The sequence below is a fragment of the Neolamprologus brichardi genome, chromosome 17 (genome assembly GCF_056152115.1).
Source record: "Neolamprologus brichardi isolate AB-2024 chromosome 17, ASM5615211v1, whole genome shotgun sequence".
Classification (NCBI taxonomy): Eukaryota; Metazoa; Chordata; class Actinopteri; order Cichliformes; family Cichlidae; genus Neolamprologus; species Neolamprologus brichardi.
In genome coordinates, this window is record NC_142120.1 from 624,289 (window position 1) to 646,323 (window position 22,035).

At 43.7% G+C, this 22,035-nt stretch overlaps 3 protein-coding genes across 3 annotated transcripts; all 3 read right to left on the reverse strand.

Annotated features, from left to right (window-relative positions):
* Positions 1 to 896: 896 nt before the first annotated feature.
* hspa14 (heat shock protein family A (Hsp70) member 14) lies at positions 897 to 10,748 on the reverse strand. The gene is made up of 14 exons (XM_087830480.1): positions 10,644 to 10,748; positions 8,994 to 9,074; positions 7,187 to 7,269; positions 6,658 to 6,706; positions 5,939 to 6,044; positions 4,794 to 4,887; positions 4,604 to 4,708; positions 3,646 to 3,807; positions 3,362 to 3,517; positions 2,730 to 2,832; positions 2,435 to 2,650; positions 2,110 to 2,274; positions 1,135 to 1,202; positions 897 to 1,054 (listed from the first exon to the last, which is right to left on the reverse strand). The coding sequence occupies exons 1-14, from the start codon at positions 10,698 to 10,700 to the stop codon at positions 979 to 981; spliced, it is 1,521 nt and encodes a 506-aa protein (XP_087686606.1). The 5' UTR covers positions 10,701 to 10,748; the 3' UTR covers positions 897 to 978.
* A 3,308-nt stretch (positions 10,749 to 14,056) lies between these two features.
* Positions 14,057 to 16,537, reverse strand: LOC102791729 (beta-2-microglobulin-like). The gene is made up of 4 exons (XM_006799744.3): positions 16,306 to 16,537; positions 15,660 to 15,932; positions 15,080 to 15,116; positions 14,057 to 14,874 (listed from the first exon to the last, which is right to left on the reverse strand). The coding sequence occupies exons 1-3, from the start codon at positions 16,373 to 16,375 to the stop codon at positions 15,103 to 15,105; spliced, it is 357 nt and encodes a 118-aa protein (XP_006799807.3). The 5' UTR covers positions 16,376 to 16,537; the 3' UTR covers positions 14,057 to 14,874; positions 15,080 to 15,102.
* A 2,326-nt stretch (positions 16,538 to 18,863) lies between these two features.
* On the reverse strand, positions 18,864 to 21,649 carry LOC102791452 (beta-2-microglobulin). Its single transcript, XM_006799743.3, has 3 exons — positions 21,500 to 21,649; positions 20,152 to 20,427; positions 18,864 to 19,972 (listed from the first exon to the last, which is right to left on the reverse strand). Exons 1-3 carry the CDS (start codon positions 21,561 to 21,563, stop codon positions 19,959 to 19,961), a joined length of 354 nt encoding a protein of 117 aa, XP_006799806.3. The 5' UTR covers positions 21,564 to 21,649; the 3' UTR covers positions 18,864 to 19,958.
* Positions 21,650 to 22,035: the final 386 nt, after the last annotated feature.

Consider the following 22,035-nt stretch of genomic DNA (forward strand, 5'->3'; position numbering starts at 1 on the left):
ATTCTGATGCAAAAGAGCCAAACGGGACAGGCGGAGAAAAAGAAACGAGCAAAGATAAAACCTCAAACTATGAGAGAAATCCTGACCTTATGACAGTCAAAACAGGTTAGGACAGGCAGCTCCACCCGTGGGATTTGGTGGAGCAGGAAATTTGCATCATTGATGTGCAGCTGACACATGTGCAGCAGCTGTGATGCTGTCAGCAGTTTGATATTTGATGAAGATCTCGATGGATGCTCAGGAGCTCAGAGGAAGATCATCCTGTTTGTGTGGACGTTGTTTTCAGTGGGATAAGGATGAAAGAAAGTTCGTCTCCCTGCTGAGAGCCTCGTGTGTCAGTGCACGGGTCTGCTGAGGACTTTAAGCCCCGGCTGTTTGTAGAAGAACACTTCATGACCTTTCACCTGCTTCACAAACTGTGGAAAGCAGAAATCATATTAACAAGTCTGTGAACAGCAGTAATCTGCACGCTGATCCAAGTTTCAACTACAGGAATGAACGAAACACGTGTGTGTGCTCATCCTGTGCTGTGGTGCAGAGGTTGGGACCAAGACTGTTTAACCATTCGACACGACAGCACGACTTCTGGCAGCACAGCGGCAAGAAGGTCCTGAGCTCGAGTCCTGAGCTCGAGTCCAGCATCGGGCTGCGGTCTTTCTGAGCGGATACTGTCAGGCATTCGTGTTATAAACACACTTAAACATTTACACTTTGTACAACTTGGATACATCGACCTGCACTTTTCATTATTAACTATACAAGAACTCCTCAGGTGCCTGCTCTATGCAGACGATCATAACTGACACGAGCACTCAGTCTGAGCTGTGTTACAAATGTTTGCTGTTAAACTGCAGCAGAGAACAAACGTGGCTGAAGTTTGAACAAAGAGTCAGAAACAGGTTTAATACGTTTATTGAGTAAAAAACAGGAAATAACGTCGCACTGAGACCATGCTTCGTTTCTTTTTTGGAAAACACGTCATGATGCTGCTATGGTGACGACCTCTGACCTTCCAGTGCCCTGCTCTACACAGGAAAGATGAATGGAGCCGTCGCTGCAACATAAAGAAGAAACATGTGTTTGCAACAACATCACCATCATCACGTGACATCATGTGACCCAGGAAGGAAATACCTTTTCATGGTCACCACAGTGTCGACGCTGTGACTCTCGTCTGTGGGCTGAAGGTCTCTAAAAACGATCTGACACAGACACAAACATAAGCAGGAACAGTGATTCTAATGATGATGATGATTTTCTCTGGCTCATCCATCCTGCATCACAGGGGCAGCAGCAGAGAAACCCAGAATCTGCCCCGAGCCCCCTCCTCCAAGCCGGCCGAGACCTAATCTCACCGCACGGTCCGGGTCTGCACCGCAGGTCCAGGACACGTCACCTGTCACTGGTCATAATGTCATCGTCCAGGCCTTCTAGACCCAAACTACCACAACTGGCTTCTTCTGATGGGGAAGTAGCAGCTCCTCTCTGAGCTCCTCTCCAGTCCTTCACCCCGTCTGCAGGTCAGCCGCCCTCCACGCAAATGTGTTGTTCTTTCGGTCCCAAAGCTCGTCACCACGGTGAGGGTGGGAACAAACACCTGTCATGACATCATGACCACCTGCCAATGAATATGTTGGTCCCCTTTTTCTGCCAACACACTCAGAAGCGTTGAAGCGTGGACTCCACTCGAGGGCACCGAGTCCTGTTGTGATGTGGAGCCTTCATGGATCCAGAGTTTCTCCATCTGTTGCTTTAATGGATGATCTGAGGAACTTAGAGCCTAAAACTCAGGAACACCTCAGAGGAAACATTTCCCTGAAAGGGTGCATGTGGTCTGAGGGAGTGCTGAGGTACTGTGTGCCAAAGTAGCATCCACATGGACGGTAGGACCCAAGATTTCCCAGGAGAACGTTGGCCAAATCATGAACTCTTCTTCCCATAGTGCACCTGGTCTTGTCCAGGTAAGTGACAACACGGGGAATCTGTTCTAGGAGACACTTCAGCATCAGTGCTGAGAGGAGGACGAAGTCTCTGCTTAGACTTTAACCTCAGAAGCTGCTGCAGGACAGACAGAGGCAGACAGGAAGCAGGCGTCTGATGCTTGCTTACCTTGGACAGCTTCTCCGGCTGCTCTGTGATGAATCGCTGGTAAATCTCCAAACACAGGGAGGACAGTTTCCCGTCCCCCCTGAGGATGTGGTGTCTGTGGGCAGGGAGGGGTGTGCCCACAGGAAGGAGAAGCGTGAACATCTCAGCTCCAGACTCGTCCGTCTCCTCCAACACAGTCAGAGTCAGACAGAAGCGTTAGGAATAGATTACAGTATTAATGAATGATATTATGTACAAATACATAAGTAGTGTACAAAGACTCTGCAGAGCTGAGGCGTTTACGTTCATGTGCAACATCAGATGAGTTTATCTGAGGTCTGCGTACTTTTACTAGCACGTCAATGGAGGACACATCCACCGTGACAGAGTCCTCCTCTGGGGTGAGGCCGTCTCTGCCAACCAGCAGGCCCGCCTCCAGGGCCGCGCCCACAGCGATGACCTCGTCAGGAGGTGCCGAGTTGAGAAGCTCCACATCCGGAAACATTTCACGGATCATCTGCTGCAGACGAGGAATTCTGGCCGAGCCGCCGCAAAGAACGACCTGCAACACAGACATGGCAGCGATCGAGGAGCGGCTTCTATTTAACACACAGCTACGCCGTCACTCGCGCACGCCGTACCTTGCTAATGTTGTGAGGTGTAAGACCCGCCTCCTCGAGGACGGCTTTGATTGGCTGGATGCTTTTGTTGAAGAGCGAAGAGCAGAGCAGCTCAAATCGAGCTCTGAAAGAAAGAACAGAGGTCGTCACGAAGGACACAAATATCCACGTTATCAGAATCCTGATGATGTGTTTGTAAGACATTTAACGACTTTTCCCTTAATTTTGCTGCTCAGTTTATTTCATTTAGTTTTTATTCGTTAGCTTTATGGTTTCATACGGATCTCGCAATTAAGATTGCGAGATCCCGAGTTAGTTTTGCGAGATCCCGAGTTAGTTTTGCGAGATCCCGCAAAAGTTTTGCGAGATCCCGCAAAAGTTTTGCGAGATCCCGCAAAAGTTTTGCGAGATCCCGAGTTTGTTTTGCGAGATCTCGAGTTTGTTTTGCGAGATCTCGAGTTTGTTTTGCGAGATCTCGAGTTTGTTTTGCGAGATCTCGCAAAAGTCCGTCTTAATTTTTTTTCTCCCATGTCCCCTGCAGGGCTCCGTAGTTTCAAACGTTTATCTCAAATGTTTCGTTCCAGCTTTAGCTCAGACTCAGCTAACGATGACATTCAGATTCTTACAATCTGTGTGTCGACACACTAGCTCACCTCGAGACGCTGCACTCGAAGTCGATGCCATCATGAAGGGAGTCGACGAAGCAGTTGGCCGAACCCAGCGAGGACAGCGAGTGCTTCGCCATCTCTGCACCATTCATCAGCTTCAGCATAGCCCGAGGATTAGAGCTCACATCGTGCTTAAACGTGCTGCACACACACACACACACACACACACACACACACACACACACAGAAAAATCTTTAAGATGTTAGAAGTGTGTTCGTCTGTTGCTTTGATCCTTCTTAGACCTTCGATCAAAAGTTGATGTTGGTACCGTTTGAATTCGGAGGCGAGGTGCTGCGCCAAGGCCTGAGTGAACGCCTCTCCTCCGATGCTGTGGTCAGTGTGAGCGCTGCGACGCAGGAACATTCCTCCGTGGACCTGCAGCACCGTCACGCTCAGGGACGTCCCACCGAGCTTGTAGACGAGGACGTGACTGTGGAGACAGAACATCGCTAAAGGACGAGAAGATGGAAAACTCATTCAGACGGTGACAGCTCTGCTGGCAGCTGACGCACGCACGCACGCACGCACGCACGCACGCACGCACTGCTTCTATTGGCTGTGTGGGGGGTTCTCTCCACTTGGCCGTAGTACCCGGTAGTTTTTTCGTTTCGGCGTTCCCAGCAATCAGAGCCGATCTGAAAACGTGACATCAGCAGCCAGCCTACCACCGATTGGCTCGTCAGTGGCGTCACTCGATGAGTCATGAAAGCGTCTCCTTCATGAGACCACGCCGCGGTCCCAGAGCCGCACGCTGAGCAGCAGGCCTGACGTCGCCTCTGCTGTTTGTTGTGTTTGCATACAAATGACATCACTGGCCTTTGGACTGGGTTGCTATGACGACCCCTGGACATCGTGGTACTCAGCTGTGATGGAAAACGTCTGAGATCGAGTCGAGCAGGTGTCGGTGGAGGAGGTCGAGCAGAACAAGGATTTTAGATGCTCCAGTTTTTAAACATGTTGTTGGATAAAGTTTTTTCCAAACAACGTTCACATCTGCGCTGTGAGTCGGATCAGCGGGAGCGTCGACCCCTGCTCGCCAACACAGCTTATCAAGGACCCGAGCCGTGAGGAGCCCAAACTGATGTGAGGCTGATTCTACCAGCTGGATCAGGAGGCAGAGGTCATGGCTCCCATCCTCCTTAGATTTAGGAGTTCACACGCCGACCACGTCGGTTTTAAACCAATGACCGTAATGAAATCTGAGGCGTTCCTTTCCTAAGACACACCTCTTCCCTGACGGCGACTCCTGTCCGATGTCATAGGCCAGCAGAGCGGCGGCGGGCTCGTGGATCAGCCTCAGGACGTTGAACCCTGCAGCTTCAGCGGCGTTCCTGAAGGAAACAGGTGATGATTAGAAACGGGAATAGATGCATATTTTCAAAGTGACATAAAAAGGTTGTTACAGGCAGCACCGACCTAAGAGCACGCTTCTGAGCATGTGCAAACTCTGAGGGAACAGTGATGACAGCGTCGCTCACATCGGAGCCTCCCAGAGCCGACTGAGCCGTTTCTGTGAAAACAGGAATCAGTCAGGTGATTGTTTACAGAAAACTGAAGACTTTACGTATCAGGACATTACAGAATCTCATCCTTCTGAAGTGAAACACTCATGACAAACACCAGGATGTTATTACAGTACTGCTCACTTTCACTGTGTAATAGCCGTGCATCGCTCTGTTGCATGACCCAGTTTAGCTGTTGGACAGATGCTCTCACACTTGACTTTAACCCTCTAAAGCAGGGCTCCCCAATCCCAGTCCACGAGGGCCGGTGTCCTGCAGGTTTTAGATGTGTCCTTGATCCAACACAGCTGATTTAAACGGCTAAATGACCTCAACATGTCCTGTAGTTCTCCAGAGGCTGGTAATGAGCTAATCATGTGATTCAGGTGTGCTGACCCAGGGTGAGATCTAACACCTGCAGGACACTGACCCTCGTGGACTGGGATTGGGGACCCCTGCTCTAAAGTATTTTAGGGCCGACGTCCAGGACATGCAAACTTAACTGATGTCAGCCAATCAGAGAGTTTTAAAAAGCATCAAATGTCCAATGAGGACGATTTGATCGTGGGAAGTTTCTGACACATCATCAGGACCACATGCTGTGAGAAGCTGACAGTGTTTAGAAATAATATTTAAAAATATATAAACTGTAAAAACAAAAATGTGTTTGTATGAAGCTTATATGAAGTGTTTTTGTCGCCTCGGGGCGGTGTTGTGTGATAACGGGTACTTGTTGAGTAAGACTTTGCCAAAAGCAGGGGGGGGAACCCCAGGCCTCGAGGGCCGGTGTCCTGCAGGTTTTAGATGCGTCCTTGATCCAACACAGCTGATCTAAATGGCTCAATGACCTCCTCCACATGTCCTGAAGTTCTCCAGAGCCCTGCTAATGAACTCATCAGGTGTGCTGACCCAGGGTGAAACCTGCAGGACACCGACCCTCAAGGCTGCAGAAAGCTTGGAGGACCATCACTAAAGACCACATGAAGAATAATAATAAATCTACCAGAAACTTTGGCTGCTTGGACATAATGACGAACATTTCCACACTAACAGATTTACCTTTCATTTTCTGGAAGATGAGCTTCGCGACATCTTCTGGAGCGACGTACTTTGGCTGCTGTCCTGATGTGATCTCATAAAAAGGTTTGTTGTCTCTGCTGACGACCTAAACACACAAAACATCCTCAGACTCCAAAAACCAAACTGTGTTTGTGCCGTCATCACAGATCGTTGTAGAGAAACTCTCACAGACCAGAAACGGCATCTTCAGGAAGTTAAAATCTCAGCATGTAAAGGCAGCTTTTAAAGAACTAGTAATGATAATATAATGCTTCTCAGTGTAAGTAAAGCTCGTGTGTAGTTAGAATTATGTGTAACATGTAAATAAGAAAACAAACTGCAGTTATCTGTAAATCGTTTACAGTAAATCCTTTCTTTCTTTCACAGTCTGTAAACATGTGTTACAAAATCCCTGCAGAACAATTCACTCATTATTACTGATCCAACATCAGAGTCCTGTCGACACGATTCAGGAAATGTGATCTAAGGATTTAGTCATGAGGGAGAAGTGTGACACAGGGCTGTTTGCATTAATGGATCATCAGCTTTAAATAAAACAAGACCTGAGGCAACTTTTTAAAACTGTGAGTCCAGAAAAAGTGTTGAAAGTGAGACGAGCTGGCTCAGCAAGTCTCATCTGTAAAGCACCAGGATCCAAACTGTGTGGAGCTCCTGACCTTTGGTCTTTCAGAGGGTTTAGATTCGTTGTTCAAACCTACCTGACATTTGGTCTCCGTCCTGTGCCTTTGAATCTCTGGGTCATCAAAGCTTTTCAATCAGAGAGAAACACACACACATGAGCTGCTGTCCACAGGACGTCAAGGATCATAATAACACTCGTTCCTTCCTCACTCAGGCTACAAACAGCATGAGTACAAATGTTGTCAGAAATGTGACTTTTGTCATTTCTGTCTCAAAAACATCCGTTTGCTTTTCTCACTGAGTAACTGCTACATGAGCTCTGATCAAAGCCATCCTCTCATGTGTAACAGCTGATGGTCTGACTGCATGTAGCAGAGAGGACAGGAGCCTCCATATTCCTGCCACAGTGTTTACTGTGTTTCCCAGAGGAGAAACCAGACTGATGTCCACGTGTGATGATGCAATCAATCTGAACAATGTTAGAGCTGCATAATGTTGCTTTTTTCTCCCAGTTATTTAATTAAATTGAGACAGTGAGTTATTAATAATTATAATAATATCATGTAGGTTTCACATTAGTAAACAAAACATGGTCAGCTGTGTCACCTTCTCCCGAGCACTTGTTTCACTTTGACGACTGTACTGGCAGCGTTGCGGACCCGTCCCTGTTTTGCTGCTATACCGACAATCTGCAGAAGAGGTCAGAGGTTAAAAGGCTGCTGCAGTAGATATCTCACAGGTGCAGGAAGCAGCCGTCAGTAATGTCAGAGTAATTCTGCACCTCAACGCAAAAAATCATCTTCAAGTTCCATAAAAAACCCAAAAAGCAAACAGCAGACGTGTCTGAAGGTTCTCAGTCATCCAGCTCATCGTAGTCTAAGGAGCTTGCAAAGAAAAGCGTCTGGACTTCTTTAAGTTGCTTGAAGACGTTTCACCTTCATCCCAGAAGCTTCTTCAGTTCTAAGGTCAAATGGTGGAGAGTCCCAGATATAACCCTAGTGGGAGTTTCCCCCCACAGAGGGACAAAAGGACCCCCTGATGATCCTCTAATCGCCTGAGCCAAGGTGTGGAACTGGGTGTGGGTCCCAATCAGCCAGAGCTTCAGGTGAGCTCATTGTGAAACCTGGCCCCACCTTATCATGTGATTTCCTGAGGTCTGATGGCCCAGGATGTGAGTGGGCCCAATTAGGATAGCCGCACGTTTTGAGTGCTTCCTTTACATGTGTGTGTTCCTTCTTTTTCCCTTCAGGCTTAGAGGGAACATTTGAGGGAGCGGCTATCCTAAATGGGCGTTTTTAAAGTCAGCAAAGAGGCACAGAAAAGAAGATCAGACACCAGCGAGGGAGGATAAGAAGGACAGACGCAACAACATTGTCATCCCCTATGTAGCCGGTGTATCAGAGAAACTCAGGAGGGTTTTCTCCAAGCATGACATCCCGGTGTACTTCAGACCCAGCAACACACTCAGACACAAACTGGTTCACCCGAAAGACAAAACGCCAAAACACAGACTTAACAATGTGGTGTTTGCTGTACAGCAGCGAGGAATGCCCAGACCTCTACATTGGAGAGACCAAACAGCCACTTCACAAGCGCATGGCACAACACAGAAGAGCCACCTCCACAGGACAAGACTCAGCTGTCCATCTGCATCTAAAGGTCAAAGGTCACTCTTTGAGGATGCCAATGTTCACATGTTGGACAGAGAGGACAGATGGTTTGAAAGAGGAGTGAAAGAAGCATCTATGTCCACTGTGAGCGACCATCTTTGAACAGAGGCGGTGGTTTACGACACCAACTCTCTGCCATCTATAATCCAGTTTTGAGATCCTCCCCAGACGCCTTAACGCCCACTCACACCCTGGGCCATCTGACCTCAGGAAATCACATGATAAGGTGGGGCCAGGTTTCACAATGAACTCACCTGAAACTCTGGCTGATTGGGACCCACACCCAGTTCCACACCTTGGCTCAGGCGATTAGAGGATCATCAGGGGGTCCTTTTGTCCCTCTGTGGGGGGAAACTCCCACCAGGTTTATATCTGGGACTCTCCACCATTTGACCTTAGAACTGAAGAAGCTTCTCGGATGAAGGTGAAACGTCTTCAAGCAACTTAAAGAAGTCCAGACGCTTTTCTGTCCAAGCTCCTTAGAGCAAACAGCAGACAGATCTATGCTAGACACTATAAGGTGATATGACGAGAACATGACCACAGAAACATGTGACCTGTGATAACAGAGGAACTTCTGTTACTTTTAATACTGCAAATATTTTAGCAAATGTTTTATTGATTGGTCATCAACATTTCTTCTATACAGACATCGTGCAAAGATAATATGCTGCTTAGTGCTAATAGGAAAGACTGAGAGCATGGGTCAGGCACAAACCCAAGAAGTGGAGCCAAAGTCGTACCTGTTCAGTGTCTCTGTAGCCCACCACGGTTGGAGTTACTCTGTCTCCTGCATCGTTAGCCACCACATCAGCCCGTCCATCCTAAACAACACACAGCATACATTCAGAAACACTTAAATATATACTTTGCTCAAAACTATTGGATGTTCAGATGCATCAGCAGCTGATTTCCAGGCTCACTTATCCACATATTTCATGTATGAATCCAAGCTGCAGATCTTCAGTCCCCGTAGGGCTCCTTAAGGAGTTCAGCTTGGTCCAACCTTGACTACATGCCATAAGACTGTTGTTTGACTGGAGTGGAAATGCATCATAACTAAACTGGTTTACTGTTGAATTAGTTGAAAAACCTCAAATTAACATGCAGCATAAATGTGAACTGAGCCTTAATAATCAGAGAGTCACGAAAGGTTTTGTGTGATCGTGAGAGGAAAGGAGACAAGAGGCTGTTCAGCGTAATTAAGGTTTGTTCCGTCTACATGTGCCATTACAGGAACGCAGCAATGATGCAAAACGCCTGTTAGACTCCAACATTTTCATTTTCTTGGACAAAGTAATCTTTAATGACTTTACAAAGCAAAGACTGGGAGCACAAGTCTGAATTTACACTACACAAGTATTCACTCGTCTGCCTTTACACACATGTGAACTTGAGCGACGCTGCATTGTTTCTAAAGTTTAATATGATGTTTGCAGCTGTGACAGTTTCAACCAGGGATGTACGCGATTACTCGCCGTCAGCAGTGATGTCACTAGTCCAGAAGTACTAGTCATGTGATTTAATTCTTTTACATTTATTGATACCCAAATGTTGTGTCCTAAATGTTATGCTGCCACCAGATGGCGCATCGTTGTTGAGAAATGCCATAAATCTGTTCATCTTGATCTGATCTTTTTGGTCACACTATTATTTCTGGTTCTTTAAAAAGCAAAAAATCAGATTGCAGATACAAGCGGCAACAAGTTGGTTTTGTCTGAGTGTGGAGGGACTCTGAGTGTGGAGGGACTCTGAGTGTGGAGGGGCTCTGAGTGTGGAGGGGCTCTGCCTGAGCGATGGAGGGCTCGGGGTCTCAGAGGACAGCTTCTCCACATCACTCTGCTGTGTACCATCCACTGACACAGCTGTGTGACTTTATGTACACAAAAGCTGAAATATAAACATTATAAACATGTTTCCTTAGCAACGCCACTTTGACCATCATCGAGTTTCTGTCCACATATTTGACCCTTTTTCTTGGAAGTTCACTTAAATCACTTGGACCCTGCAGTCCACACTATAAGGTTGGGGGCGGGGCTTCGGGATGGCCATCCAGGAGTTTAAGGTCATCTCTAAATCATGTTGGGGTGGAGCTGGACTCTAAAGGTGGTGTCAGAGGTGGATGTTGTCCAAGTACAACACTGGACACTCAGCTTTCTCATGTGTTTGGCATCGATGTCCTATCGGAGCACCAAACTGTTTAAAATGCGTAGTTATTAATCTGAGATGAAGAATCCGGATGCAACCCTCTCTCCTTTATTTACCCGCGGACTGAACTGAAATAATTCATTGACTTATCTCCACTTTGCCAGCAGCTGACCGAGCAGCGCCATCCTTCAGGACATTTAATGTTCACAAAAACAACACGTGAGGTTTCATGAAGCGATGCTCACCTTAAATATCGCCACACACGCGGATGTGTAACCGAAATGAACCCCAATCGCCGACATGCTGCCAGCCCTCAGCCCACAAGACCGACAAACATGGATCCGGTTCTCCTCACCTTTGAACCGGAAGAATTTCCTCTTGGAGTACTTCAAAACAAAAGCATGTACTGATGTTTATTTTTTTTACTCTAATATCATTGTTTGTATTCATGATTTGTTTTGTATCTTTGTGGCTGTATGATTGTAGTTCCTATTAACCGGTCATATCTTTGAAGAAACGGCGACAAACGACAAACGACCGTTTCCGTTTGATGTACGTGAAACAAATCAAACGTACATGGCGGACACGCTTTGATTCTCCGTTTGCACTAACTCTTTTATTACCGGTATTTGTAAACATATTTCAGACTATAACTAAGTACGTGTGTCAATGTCTGGTACGTGACTACGTCATTATGCTGGGAGGTAGCTGGGGGCGGAGCCTGATGCATAAAGAATTATGTCTGTTAAAAAAAGGAAACTGTTGTTAAGATAAAAGCATTTATGTACAAAGTAAATAAACCTCTCGGTCATCCTATTTATGAGGTTATGTGTTACTGACCGAGCAACAGTGAATCAGTCTGCATGTCCTGAGGAAACGATTGACTTTACTGACCGAGGTCATGATCACCTGTTGTTTACAGCTGAACAGTGGCTGCTATCGTTCCTGCTGAGGTAAAGACATGAGACGATGTGGACAGATTATGTGAACACTTAAAGTTCTAGATCAGCACCAGTAGCTTAACTGAGAACATCCCAATTTCATCCAAAAGAGAGACTGACGGACTGTGGACCGTCTCTGCGTCATGACTGTAGCTGAATCAGGAAACAGACGAGAGGAAAGGGTCATTACAAGCTATGATAATTGCCTATAAGTAATGGGACTACATACATATAGTTTATGTAATATGAGCGCAGCACTTAGATGCATTGAACTGAACCTCAGTCTCGATTTTTTTACAGAGCTTAAAAACAGCTCGATCAAGCTCGGGACAAATACTCGCGTACATGTAGAACAGCTTTAAAAAGGGCTGTGTCCAGCCTGCCTCTTCTGAAGCGTCTGTAATGATGAGCTTAAAACACTGAAAGTTGTGGAGCTGAGAAGCATTTTAGCTTCCTGGGAGAAGAAGCCTGGCTGGATGATCCAGGACAAACAGCCAGGAAGTGGTGTCTGATTATCAGCTATTGATTGTCCTTATTGTACTTCAGTCTCTTTATTATTAAATGATCGCTGAACAACTTAAAAAACCTTAAATTACCAGATAATCACGAAGTAGAAGTAAACATAAAAATGTCTGAACATTTCTGACTCCCATCTGTTACTGCAGCTCTGCCAGACTGCACAGTTTTTGTTGTTGGGAAAATGAGAAATCCCCCTGGAATAAGAGCTGCTGCTGTGTGACAGCTAACAGTTCCTATTGAGTTGATATAAGTCACAGTAAACATACAATAAATCACATCAGAGCGCTTTTAAAACCTCGGGCTGTCACGGATAATGGAAAAATGCAGACTCAGTCGCGGAGCTCTGGGTGCAAAGTACACAGTGCGTTTATTTACAGTGCCCCAAAAACAGTTTCAAAACACAAAGTGAAGTGCAAAGTCCAACGGTGATCTTCTCCAAACTCCCAGTGGTGAGCAGGTGAGTTCCCAAAGTGACATCCAAGTGTGTGTTCTCCTCCAATAGCTTAACCCCGCGGGCTCCTTCTCTCCAACCTCCAGCTCTGTATCTTTTCCTCCTACAAATGAGCAAAAACACCAAGTGAGGGGGCTAGCCGGCTAAGGCTAAGCTACAAGTCAACAAACACTTCACTACCGAGTACAATCCAGCGTCGACTGCCATCTGGACACACAGTTAAATACCTCAGCCCACAACGAAGGATGATCAGTGACAGCTGGGTGGCAAATTAGGTGCAGGTGTGTCAGCCACTGGGTGGAGGAGGAGAGAGAGAAACACACACACACACACACACACACACACACACACACACACACAGGTCGCCCCCGGGAAGGACCGTCCGACCATGACACGGGCATTACTGCAGCAACACGTTCAGTAAAACCTGCTGTGGGTTTGTGCAGCAAATGCAGCAGAAATAATCCCACGCAGGGCTCTGCTACGACGCTTCACACACATACATTTAATTTAGACACAGTAATTTAATTGTATATATATGTAAACTTACACAATAAGGATGTTTTGTTTGGTCAGCTCTGTTATAATGACGCTGACTGGCAGTAAAGCTCGTGGCACAATCATTCAGAAGTAAAGAGCTGCATCTGTGGTTTGACCCGCAGAGCTGCAGGTTCTGCCCAGTAAACTTTATAATAATCCCTATATTATATTATTATAAACTTTATATATAGAATATTCTCTGCCAGTGTCAAACAGCTTATTATGTTATTGATTCTTGTTTGGAGTTTTCTGCAGCTCAGGTCAGACTCTGCAGCCTCAGGAAGCCGCCCCTCACACTGATGTGCTGGTGTCCACCTGTCCTGCAACCTGAACACATGGAGTCCAGACTCCGCCCACCTGCAGGTGGATCATGAGGTCACAGGTGGAGATGCACAGTGCTCTGCTGCTTTTGGTGGAGGCAGTGGGGTGGGTGGGGGTCTCACGAGGCCTGTCAGTAAGAGCAGCTGTTTCTATTCTTGTAGTTAAATCATATAAAGAACTTTTATCAAACAGTTGAATCCACCTCGATTGTTTTGGTGAATTTGTCTGAATTTAGATCCAAACGTGTCGTTTCCAGATTGCTCTGTGGAGATGTTACACCGTCTCCTTTTTACACCAAAAAGTCAATAAAGCGTGAAAACATACGTTACCCCAAATATACTAAATGATCTTCTTGAGATTCTCCAGTGAATTGAGAATTAAAAACCGTTTAGTGGTGAGAAACAACGACCTTTCTCATGTACGGAAGAATTCAAGCTTCAAACACACCGACTGTATCACCTGCAGGGACACAACCCCACACAGGAAGTCGGACTTGGCTCTCTGATGTTAAAAAGTCCTGACTGAGTGTGACCCAGCAAGTATGCAGAGTGTAGTTGATGCAGGTGAGGAGACTCGCATCCAGCTGCCTTCCTGCTAAACCATTAAGAAGGAAAATGAGCAGCCATGCACGAACCCAGCAGCTCCACCTGTTAACTTCACCGTCACCCCATTTCCTCATTTATACAGTGAACAAACGTATATTTTGATTCATCTTTGCTTAAGAATAAATATTATTAGCAGATTTTGAGGTTGATATTAGGACCTTAAACCTCTCTTAGCTCTGACGTGGAGGCGGCGAGGGGAGGGCTTCTTCTACGCCAGGTCACATGACACAGTTTAACATCACTATTATAATAACTCGCTGTGCACAGCTGGACGTCCAATGTGAATTAAACCAATATCGTTTTATTTTGCATAAAATATGTCAGAACAAACAGGAACCGTCTGCTTTACTTAACAAACGGTCATGTTTGGAGTCATTTCAACAACAAAGCATGTTTTAGTAAAATAAACATTTTCAAATTGGATACATATTTACATGGATTACCTTATTACAACATTAATATGAAAGTCTTTAGTCTGTATAGATTCACCTTAAAAATCACCGAGCAATGCAAACACTTCAGTTTCACCACCACCACAAAGTCGACACTCAGATCAAAACAAGATTCCTAAAGGAATATTTATCTGAAGAGAAATCCAGAACTAATCAAATCCTCAAAACTTCTGCACTTTTCCATGGACAACCACACCCACAGACACCACCTGAATGTGTGTTTCCTACTGTAGGAAACACACATTCAGACGTTTCACAGCAGATGCCAAAACTCAGATCAGGTGCTTCACACGTTCTGGATGTGTTAAAGGCAAAGTGTAGTTACAGGTTATTCTGTCTTCCAGCTGTTTTAAGAGAATAAGGCTCAGAAAATACATTTAGTTTGGCCTCGGGGAACATTTGGATCTCAGCTACGTGACTGGAGTAAGCTGGGCACGTCTCAAACATGACGCCTGCTGTCGGTTTAACGCACGCTGCTGTGGCGCTGTGTGTCAAAGATGAAGCTGAAGGATGGTTGCTGTCTGAGCCCATGGAAGTGCAGCGTTTTCATTTTGTGAAGCTCAAACGGTTGCATAATCAAATCCATTACTTTAGACATTTTCAAGATTCCAGAAATATTCCAATCTTCTCCATCCTGCTGAGCAGACCTGTGGGGACCACAAACATAACACGAACGTTGTCTATCACTCAGTGCTTTGTGGGTCAGCTGCAGCGATTCAGGAGAGGGTGGCTGGCACGGTTGCAAACACACTGCTATGATCTGACTGTAGCTTCCCTGCTGTCAGACACAAGCCACACTCCACCACAACAATGTAATGTCATTATATTGAAGTATGATGAGCACATACATACCTGGAGCTGGACACATGTAGAACTTACATATCTGCCTCTGAAACGAGACAATTAAAACATGTTTATGCTAGCTGTGATGCTAGCCTGCTACAAACAGCAACAATTTCAACTTAAAACTTCAATATGGTCGTTAAACCAGGCAAGTGTTGACTGATGAAACATGATGCAAAAACATTTCAGCGTCTCTTTGAAAATATAAAATGTGTTTTTGCAACATCTGAGAATACAAATTTGTTCTTATTGGTTTGTTTGTTAATGAGCGTTTGAATGACTATGTGTTTCTGTTCATGATGTTTTTAACATGAATGAGTGATGAATGGAGTATTAAGAACTTGCACAAAGTTCTATGTTCTGTAATTGTTCTGTTTCTGAACTGTTTTTATTCCATAGTTTTGTTTATTGTAAACAATGTTAGTCAATGTAATAAATACATGATCTGAAATAAGAAATAAATATATAAATATAGATATGTGTGTACAAAACTAAAATACAGAACTAAGAAAATTTAGCAAAATATTTTCTAACCTACTGTGACCTGTGAAACAACACGTACACACAGACACAGTGAAAACACTCATACCCCAAATATATGTCTTCTTTGTCCCCGCGTGAGTCACTCTGCAGCTGAACACGTCCTCCTTGGTTGGGGTGAAAGGCACATGCTTGGTCATGTGGTAGTGCCAGTTCTCCTCAAAGGCCAGGTCGGTCTGCTGAGAGCCTGGCATCACTTTGTCATTCCTGAGCAGCTCGATGGTGATTTCAGGAGGATGGAATCCACTGACATGGCAGATGAGGGTGTTGGGGGTCCCGTAGTGTCCGGGGGAGCGGGTGTACACCTGAACCTTGGGTGAAGCTGGCGAACACAAAAACAGTCACTTACAGATGAAATAAAGACAATCATTTAATCCAGATGATAAATATTCATTTAGATTCCACCAACTTATTAAATATAAACACGGCAATTATCTGCGTCACAGTGTGTCACGTATAACAGCCAAACAAGGAAGTACTCGTAGTACTCGTAAAACGTTACAGCCTTTAAGTACAAGTAATCAGTCGTTTAGTACTGTAAGTACTGTAAGTATGTTACTGTTTGCCATTTCCCAGAGATTCCACTTTACTACCTTTAAAGCCGTTTTGCTTTCACTGGGCCCGAGCGCCTTCCGTCTGATAACATCGGGCCATTTCGGAAACACAAACATGTTCAGTTACCGGAGATCACTTACAGTTCTTGGCTGCCGACAGATCTGTGAGTCCCAGCAGAAGGACGAGGGCGAGACACACAAACGTCTTCATTGTTTCACCCACAGACCGACTCGATATATCGCTGTTGGAGATTCGCTCGACCAAGAGAGAAGACAACAGTGCGCCACGATCCACACCGAAAGTGAAACCGTTCACATCGGGAGTGTTAGCTAACAGACACCGGGACGTCCAGGCAGTGCTAATGCTAACTGACAGGGAGCTCTAACCCCGCCCACCAAAACCATGTTTTGGCGCGCCGTTTATGAAACACAAGCAGCACAAACTCGTGACAAGACGACACGTGCCTATAATTCTACCAATAGGAAACTCCAAACGTCGTGTTGCTAGGCGGAATTTACTCCGACATGTTGTTGTTCACTGTCGTTTGAGCAAATAGGCCGCCATGTTTGAGATGGCTGCCGGTGTTGTTTCCGTGTATTTTTATGTGTAATATCTTTACGTATGTTGGTAAATAGACTTCGGTGAACAGCTTTTACAAAGAGGTTATATATAGAATTAAAAATTATCTGTTTTTTCAAGTATCTTTACAACTCTGTGTTATTGTACGTGCATTATAACCAATCCGGTCCTTTATCCCCACTTAAAATATTTTTATTTGCTGCCATTTCTTCTCCTCTTGGCCAGCTTACTCTTACAAAAGACATTTTTAATGTTAATGAGATTTTTTTAACTGCATAAATAAAGGTTATATAAAAGTCACTGCCAAAAACTGATTGTTCCTTCTACTTGTTACACGAATGTTGTTTGTGGCTCAGTATGACTTTGTGTCATCCATGAGGGAAGCATTAGACATGTGTTTGACATATTATAGCCCAATAAGTTACTTATAGCAGTTTAAATCGCTTTTTGGCACAACAGCCTGGAATTGCTGCTTTGTACTTTATTGACAGACCTTAGAAAATCCTCTCAGGTGTTTACCTTTCCAAAGAATTTCCCACACATCGTTTTGGTGTTGATAATAACTCTTGTTCAAGATGGCACCGGTGAGGCTGCCGTCACGACTGCTCCGACATTTCACTGCATGTCGTACTGTGTATGACTGTGTATGTGACAAATAAAATTTGAATTTGAATTGTTTTTTCTGTGATGGGAATACTGAATGACAAAACATTTATTTTACCAGTGTATATACTGTAAAGTCCCGTGGGACGATCTACTGGCTTTTCCCAAAGATTCCAAACTTACGTGAATTTTCAAAACATTATTTTTGGATCTTTAAGAAAAAAAGAAACTTGAAAATGTCTTAAATGTGATCATTATTATGGGTAAATTCTTCATTCATAATGTCGATTTCTGACAACAAGGCCGTCCTTTCTCACAGTGAGCTCTGGCTCCTCATCTGTAAAGTTCATGGACAAAAACAAGCTGTGGCTCTGCATCATATGGTTAATGCACTAAAGCTTTTAGAAAACCCCCAGGTTAGAATTGTATTTTATTTTATGTCTTTTAATTTTATTAATTTATTTAATTACTTTTTATTTATTTATTTAATTTAATTACATATAATGAAAAGAATATAAACACAATTGTGGGCTGGGGGGGCAAATGAAATATTGCACATGGCAGTGGCAAATTTTGAGTGGCACTTAGTACACATGGAGTCCGGTTTTTATTTGTTTAAATACTAATAAGAGTGAAGTGACCAGTGCAGAGTGTAAAATGTATGAAACTGTAGGACCGATTCTGAGTGCATCTGTGTTGTGTGTGTTTAGGTGTTGTTGAAGTGTCGAATGGCTTGATGGTAAAAAGTCTTGTAGTCCGAGCAGACAGACTCCTGTAACGTCTGCCAGATGGTAACAAGGAGAACAGCTGATGTGCTGCTGTGGTCCTTGATGATGCTGTGAGCTTTATGGAGGCACCGCTGGAGATAAATGTCCTGAATGGCAGGAAGCCTCGTGCCAGTGATGTGCTCTGCTGCCTTCACCACCCTCTGTAGTGATTTACGGCTGCTGGCAGAGCAGCTTCGTACCAAATTGTGATGCAGCTCGTCAGCAAGCTCTCGACTGTACACCTGTAGAAATTTGAGTTGATATTGTCAGGAGGTAGAGTCGCTGGCGAGCAATTTCCTGATAGCGGTGTCTGTGTGAAGGGTTGGAAAAGGCTTTGCAAATGTTGCCATATTTTTTGTACTTGTTACATTTGTTTAATTAATTTTTAAAAAGTTTATTCGGTCTTTAAGTGATGACATGATGAATCCTGCTTCCAGGCCCAACGTCCTCTGCATGTATTAAGTCTGTTGTGTTTTTAACGTATTTTAATTCTTTGTATCTTGTTCTACTTAATCTCAACAAGCCCATAAAAACAGTCAGGGATCACTGTCGGCTTTTCTCAGTTTTTATTACCGCTAATAATTTAAAGCTCAGTTTTTAAAACTTTAAAAACTATTTGGACTATATTTTCATATAGTCCAAATACCTAAACTCATTTTTATGATAACATACAAATCTTCTGCAGGTCCCAAAGTCAAACGAACACTGTTGTCACGGGTAATGGAAAAATCCAGACTCAGTCGCGGAGCTCTGGGTGCAAAGTACACAGTGTGTTTATTTACAGTGCCCAAAAACAGTTTCAAAACACAAAGTGAAGTGCAAAGTCCAACGGTGATCTTCTGTAACAATTAAGTTTAACATCCATGAAAACAGAATTTATTAAATTCAATAGAGTTAGAAGTTAGCAGGAAGTTAGCTCGCTAGCTTCCACCTAAACATGATATAGCATGTTCTGACTGAGAGATTTCTGAAGCAATTCAAAAGTATAGCTCTGCTATCACTTCCAACATAAATGAAGACAGAAAACTAAACAGCAGTGACGTTTGTAGGGTTACTGAAGTTGGGCTAGCTGCTATATAATGATGTGCTATGTGATTGCTAGCTACACAGCTATGTTAGCATAAACACAGTGAAGCTGGAGGATGTGAGAAGATGTTTGTTTTGTTTTTACAGGACTACAAAGCCTCGCGCAAATGATCGTTTTCATGATTGTCTGTCAAGAGACACTTTGCAGGACTCTCAAACTCGTGGAGATGCCTGATGAACACACACACAGCACATTTGTTTTCACAACATAAAGAAATGAATAAAAACCCTAAAAGGTATCCTTTTATACAGAAATATTGATCAATATTCCTGTATAAAAGGATACATTTTAGGGGTTTTGTAAAAAATAATAATAAAAACACCAGAAATTTTCAAGAATTTTTATTATTTTACATTATACACACATACATATAACCCATTATTCTATCATTTGAGAAACTCAATTAGGTATAAAAACAGTTTATTGCATAATAGCCAAAGAACCCCTCACATATGGAAAAATATTACAACAGGGTGAAACAAACGAGGTTTTTGTGATTACAGCAGAGCAAATCCACTTAGTCAAAGGCAAACCAGCAAAAAGAGACACCCTAATTTTTATAATCTCTACATCATACCAAAATAATATTGAGAAATTACTGTTACCTAATATTAATGATAGTTATTCTGATGAGAAGAAACAAATCTGATGCTACACGGCGGACTCTGATTGTACAGGAAGGACAGATAGCGGGAACAACATGACCAATCAGCAGCTGTGTGGATCAGATGTGACACTCTTTGGTCCCCATTGGTGTTTACATGTTTGACTCTGTAAAGAGAAAATATTAAGGTTATTTATTTCATAAAAGCACAGAAAGACAATTTCATTCACCACTGATTTATTTATAAAAGTATTAAACATCTTTAATTTTCTTTCGTATTTTTTTAAATTTGAGGGTTACTACATAATGCTTATGACTGTATATAGTGTTGGCTATCTTAACTCACCCCAACCAAAGGTTCTTGTTCCATGTGTCCCATGAGTGACTTCGCAGGCGTAGTTTTCTCCTTCCTTTGGTGTAAAAGCGACGTGCTTGGTCAGATGGAAGTGCCAGTCCTGGTTGAAGACCAGGTCAGTCTGCTTGGCCTCAGGAATTTCTACCCCATTCTTCAGCAGTTTGATGGTGATGTCAGGGGGGTGGAAATCACTCACGTGGCAGATCAAGACATTTGCCTCTCCATACTTTCCAGGATTACGGCTGTAAACCTGAGTCTTTGCTGCAGCTAAAGGCAAGAATGAAAGAGAAAGTAATATCCTTAATAAGGCATCAGTATTCAGAAGTGGTCCAGCCTGTCTGAGGCCAGTTTCGTTATGACGATTTTAGACCAGCGGTCCACAACCTTTTTTGCGCCATGGACCGGTTTATATCCGACAATACTTTCACGGACTTTGAGGTGATAAATACAACAAAATAAAACCAAAAAAGAAGATTTATTCATAACACAATGAAAAGACCCAGGGAAACCGAGTTAACACTAAAAACGATAAAAACCTTGAAAACCATGAATTTCACACACGAGCCTCTTGCGGCCGGTACCGGTCCGCGGCCCGGGGGTTGGGGACCGCTGGCTTAGACTATAAATATGAAAAGACTCGCTTGCTGAAAACAGAACTGAATTGGTGTTTGAATGACTTTCCTGTTTTTGTCTTGTTACCTGTAAATGTATTTTTATCCCCAACACGACAAATTTATTCACCCCTGATAAAACGGGACGTGCTCACAGACTGATGCTTTCACACTGAATCATTCGACGAGTGTGAAAGTGGATCGTCCTCAACAACATCAGCAGATACAACCAAGTAATTACTTTTGCAATGAAAGGACAGAAATAGTAAGAAGAGAAATGTATTAAAATATCCTGCAGCCAGCTGAGGGCGCTCTATGTATTTACAAGAAATCGAAACCAAATCCAAAAAGCTGGGGGAATTCCACTCTGTTAAAAACACCGTGGACTGGTTTTCTCCTTATACATTTATTACATTACATTATTATTATTACATTTATTGTCCAGTTAAAACGAATCGTCTCTGGACTGAAACCGTTTAGAGTCGATAAACGCAGCTTTGTTTTCCTCAAATCAAAGCACCTTATGAACCCCTCCCTCACGGCTTTGTTTTATGTTGAAAAACGTATAAAAATATGACGTAAAACTTACAGACTAACCAAACCGTGATTCAGACTTACACGTAGCCATAAAGGATATAAACCATTTGACTTGAACTTTTATACTGTTCAGTAAAACGACAGGACTTAACCTTCAGTATTTCAGGGAGACTTTTTGAAAAAGTACTTACAGTATTTCGCCTCCACTGCGCAGTAAACAGCTGCGATAACAGCCACACACAGGACGGCCTTCATGTTTTGTCTTTGTGGTCGCAGATGCTGCTGACAGCTGTTTGTCTCTCGCGCTTGCGAAGCTAGAATAAAGTAAAAAGGTGGAGCGCGTGAGTATATGCAAGCGCTGTAAGACCGCCCACAGCCACACGGGCCAATCATTTATTTCTCTCACGCTGTTACCAGGTAGAATCCTAGTAAAGAGGTTTCGTTCACTCATGACAGGCACATGTGGGACCTCCCTGGAAACTACCTGAAGTTTTAATCTCCACAGAACTATTATTTATGATATTCTGTAGTTATTGTTGTTAATAATAATGATCTTATGCTAAAGTATTTATAGTTCCATCGTTTCAGATTCTGTTTTCTTTTTCTCGTCTTTATTCACTTATTTTTTGTTTTCTTAACTTTTCCCCCTCAGTTTTATTCTGGTTTGGTTTTAATTCCTTTAAATTTGTATATGACTTGTTCAGGCACATTTTGGACAGCTCGACAT

Bases quoted from the DNA above. Each gene is read 5' to 3' on its own strand.
- LOC102791729 (XM_006799744.3), bottom strand. From the start codon at position 16,375: ATGAAGACGTTTGTGTGTCTCGCCCTCGTCCTTCTGCTGGGACTCACA. The intron at 15,933-16,305 runs GTAAGTGATCTC...TGTGTTCGCCAG, and splicing joins TCTGTCGGCAGCCAAGAACT to CTTCACCCAAGGTTCAGGTG.
- LOC102791452 (XM_006799743.3), bottom strand. From the start codon at position 21,563: ATGAAGGCCGTCCTGTGTGTGGCTGTTATCGCAGCTGTTTACTGCGCA. The intron at 20,428-21,499 runs GTAAGTACTTTT...TCTTGCCTTTAG, and splicing joins CGCAGTGGAGGCGAAATACT to CTGCAGCAAAGACTCAGGTT.
- hspa14 (XM_087830480.1), bottom strand. From the start codon at position 10,700: ATGTCGGCGATTGGGGTTCATTTCGGTTACACATCCGCGTGTGTGGCG. The intron at 2,275-2,434 runs GTACGCAGACCT...ACTGTGTTGGAG, and splicing joins CCATTGACGTGCTAGTAAAA to GAGACGGACGAGTCTGGAGC. The intron at 1,055-1,134 runs GTATTTCCTTCC...TTTATGTTGCAG, and splicing joins ACTGTGGTGACCATGAAAAG to CGACGGCTCCATTCATCTTT.